The 4,027-nt window shown below is 34.5% G+C and overlaps 1 protein-coding gene across 1 annotated transcript; it reads right to left on the bottom strand.

Annotated features, from left to right (window-relative positions):
* Positions 1-545: 545 nt before the first annotated feature.
* LOC120087595 (probable carboxylesterase 7) lies at positions 546-1,892 on the bottom strand. The gene has a single exon (XM_039044413.1). The coding sequence runs from the start codon at positions 1,753-1,755 to the stop codon at positions 802-804; it is 954 nt and encodes a 317-aa protein (XP_038900341.1). The 5' UTR covers positions 1,756-1,892; the 3' UTR covers positions 546-801.
* Positions 1,893-4,027: the final 2,135 nt, after the last annotated feature.

Genomic DNA, 4,027 nt, shown 5'->3' with positions numbered 1-4,027 from the left:
AATGGTTTGTACAATTTGTGGTCTGGTCCTTATTTCTTGTCCCTTCATTGACTTTTTACATTCAATAAATCGAGCATCCCACAAAACTTTGATTCCACTAATCATTTTTTATTGACGACTCCAATAAGTTTCTAACAAATCTCAAACCGGCAATTCCAACATTATTTGATTTAACAGGTAACACATTAATCACACTGTTCAAAATAGAAAATACTTAGGTGGGGCTTATTTCATATTTTTCATTTCTTTTATTCATACAAGAAAAATTTAGAAAAATCACAAACTAATAACTATTATTATTCTATAATTGAATATTGTCGCAGATCAAAGCAACTTGAGTTTGTGCCCGACTCTAGAAAAGTTTTCAAGTTGTTTGGAGATGATATGAAAAAAATTCTATCTATATACCTACACGTTTTTTTTTTTAAATTGCCATAATCTTAATGGTGTGGAAGCACAAGAGATGGATGCAGAGCAGATGCTAAATTAATTACGTACCTACCTTTTAGGAAAAGAAAAAAAATGATCATTTTAAAAATCAATAATTCAATCACACCATATAAAATTTTATTTATAAAAGTGTGAACAAGATGATTTACCCAAAATTCAGCACAACTATCACTTAAAAACAAAGTAAAAAAAAAAAAAAAAAAACCCCAAACAAAGTTCAGAAATAGAAGGAATTCGATCCTTTTATTTCTCCCATACTAAAAACCAATCCCCAAAAAAGAGGGGGGGAAAAAGACATTAAAGACAACACTAAATTCAACCGGCCGACGACGACGAAGAAGGTCAGAGCAATTAACCATGGCGGCCGCTGTTGATGAACGCCGCCAGACATTTGATCAGTTCCCCCGCCATATCGCAGGTCGGATTGAACAAATGGAATACATGGCCTTCGCCGTCGGTCTCCACCACCTCGACGGTGCCGCCCCATCCTGATTTCTTCAAACATTCTGCGTAATGCCGTCCCCTCACCTTCAGATTATCCTTCTCCGCCACATAAACCGCCACTCTCTCCGCCGGAAGCTTCCCCAAATCCGGATCATGCTCTGGATTCACAATCGGATGATCCAGCGTCTTAATATCCTTCGAAACTACAAACCAGAGATTCTCCACTACAAATAAGTCCTTTGGATCCCACTCCTTTTCTTCTCCGATCAATTTCCCCCCCCAAAAATGTGGGTGAATCAATTGCAATCCCTTGATCTTCACTCCGTCCAGCCCCTCCGTCGCCACCCGCAGCGCCATCCTGTGTGCAATATTCCCTCCAGCGCTATCTCCGGCCAGATATACCTGGTTCAGATCTGCGATTTCATTCAGCCACTCATCCGGCCCTTTTCCCTCCGAGTGGGCCGCGATCCATTTCATGGCGGCCCATGAATCTTCAAAAGGAATCGGTAGCTGGTACTCCGGTGCTCGTCGGTAATTGACGGAGACAGCGGCGATGTTACCTTCGGCTACCCAGGCGTTGATGTGCTGGTGGTAGAAAGGGGAAAATGCCGTTTCGATGCAGAACCCACCGCCGTGGAAGTAAACGAGAAGAGGAAGCTTCTCTTGTTTTCCGGCGGCGGATTTGGGTCTGTAAACTCGAACGGCGACTTCCGGCGAGATGTCGACGTCTTTTGACTCGACCCCGGTGTTGGGGTCGAGACCGGGAGGATCAATATCGTTGCCGATGAGCCTGTCGATTCGACTGTCTTTGTAAACTATGAAATAGGGTGCTGCGTTTAAGGAAATTTCATCGGAAGCCATGGCGGAATCACGGAGAAGAAGAAAGAAGAAAAAAGCAGCGAATGAGGAAGACGATCCCTTCTGATTCTGATTTTTTTTTTTTTTTTTTTTCCTTTTCTGAAATAAACGATCCGTTCTGATTTCTGCCAATAGCTCATTAACGTGTATAACGTACTTATAGAAGAATCTAGATACATCATATCTAAAATTACGACAATAGTCCTCTACTATAAAAATTATTACAATCAAGCCCTTGATTTTTTAATTATACAAACCCTGAACTTTATACTTTGTGTCAAATACTCTAACTTTTAAACATTTCAAATATATCTTTAAACTCTAAAAATGAGTTGAAAATATAGTTTTAGATGGAAACCATTAAAGACGGTTCGGGTGATTGAATTGTAATCAGGTTATTAGAAATTAAAAGAGTGGATTGAATTTGGTATTATAAATCGGACCCAAAATGTTCAATCCAAAAATGAGTTTTTTTTATTATATTCCATTCCAAACTCATTTAATTCGAGCAAAACAAATAGACCTTAGTGTTTTGTGTCAACAATACTCTTAAACTTCAAAAATTTTTAAAAAAAACTTAAACTTAAAAAAAAAAAATTAAAAAATACTCTTATTGATATATGAACAGAAACTGTTCATATTGTCTTACTTATCTATTTTACCTCTTTTTTCTCTTCTCCCTTTTTCAATATTCCCTTACTTTATTTGACCTTTTTTTAATCTAAAAATAAATAAAATAAATAAAAATGCACACTTTACTTAGATTAAAAAACTAGAGTATTAATCACTATTTTATTTTTCCTTTCATTAGCTGACCTGTCAAATTGATTCAAGAAAAAAGAAAATTGATGTCATAAATTGAGATTGATCGTAACAATTTAAGACCTTGCTCGATTGTAACATTTGGGAGTGAACGAAGAAAATGAAAAGCTTCAAGGTTTAATTGCATAGGGGTTGTTTTTCAATTCTATCTATTTTATATTTATTGAAAACCACATTTTACCACTTACTTTTTTCTCTTTTAATAATACCCAACTGATTAACGACAACACAAAAAAAAAATGTTATTCAAATATATTTACCTTTTTTAAACTTTTGTAGTCACTTTAATTTTTTATTGAATAAGGATTAGGAGTAGCCTTTTTAATACTTTTGTAGGCACTTCAAATTTTATAGGGTAATAATTGATTACACTTAACTCTTATGCTTCTCATCTCTATCACATAAAAAAGAAATTATAAAAAAAATACTTTCAAAAAAAATAAAAATGCTACATGATAGTATTTTATTAAACTATGTTTGATGTATCTAATGGAGCACCCAAATTTGGAGAGGATAACAGAAAAGGAAAAATCATATATTAGATAAAAAAAAAAGTAAGCCATAATCATTAATTATGGCCCAGGGATGATTTGTTTTTTTTTTTTAGTAAAACATATAATGGAGAGGAAATTTGAACCCTACCACTTAAGCTTGTTCTTTTCTTCTCATCATAACTTAGTCTTGAATTTATATTTAACTTTTAAAATAATGGATGGAAATTGGGCCTTAAAAATAGATATGATATGATGGAGTTTTTTTTTTTTTTTTTTTTTTTTTTTTTTTTTTTTTTTTTTTTTTTTTTTTTTTTTTAAATATTGTGATTAGGAAAATAATTTAGGGAAATATAGTGGTTTTAAAACTATTTAGAAATCTATGGTTGTTTTGGAGATTTCGAGGCGGGGATTTAGTTTAAAATAATCAAAAATTAAAGAAGAGATCGAGGGTTTGACCCTCGACCTAAAGGAAATTGAGAAGAGGACGAGGGTTCAACCCTCGACTTGTCGAAAACTAAAGAAGATCTGTAAGAGAAAATGAGAAAATTTGAAAGAGGTCGAGGGTTCAACCCTCAACCTCTGGAAAATTATAGAACAAACCCTTGATCTAAAGGAAATTAAAGAATCGTTTAGTAATTATATACACGATCGCACACAATCGTTTAGTAAAATTACTATGCGATCGTTTAGTAATTCTTTATTAACGTAACAATAGGTGAAAACTTCCGGAAAGAACAAGTGAACGATGAACAACTTCTTTATTAGAAGTTAAACGATCGTTTACAATCTCTCCACGATCACTCAGTATGACTAAATGATCGCTTACTAAATCCTCTGCGATCGGCCACAAACTCCTACACGATCGCTTAACTATTACTATTACACGATCGCCTTCTCAGAACCTATATGATCGCATACCTTTTACTATACGATCGTATACCAAATGCTACATGATCGCT

This window comes from Benincasa hispida, chromosome 10 (assembly GCF_009727055.1).
Source record: "Benincasa hispida cultivar B227 chromosome 10, ASM972705v1, whole genome shotgun sequence".
NCBI classification, from domain to species: Eukaryota; Viridiplantae; Streptophyta; class Magnoliopsida; order Cucurbitales; family Cucurbitaceae; genus Benincasa; species Benincasa hispida.
The sequence above is the reverse complement of the archived record's forward strand: the minus strand, read 5'-3'. Positions and strand labels throughout refer to the sequence as shown.

Excerpts from the sequence above, each read along its gene's own strand:
- LOC120087595 (XM_039044413.1), bottom strand. The coding sequence starts at position 1,755 with ATGGCTTCCGATGAAATTTCCTTAAACGCAGCACCCTATTTCATAGTT.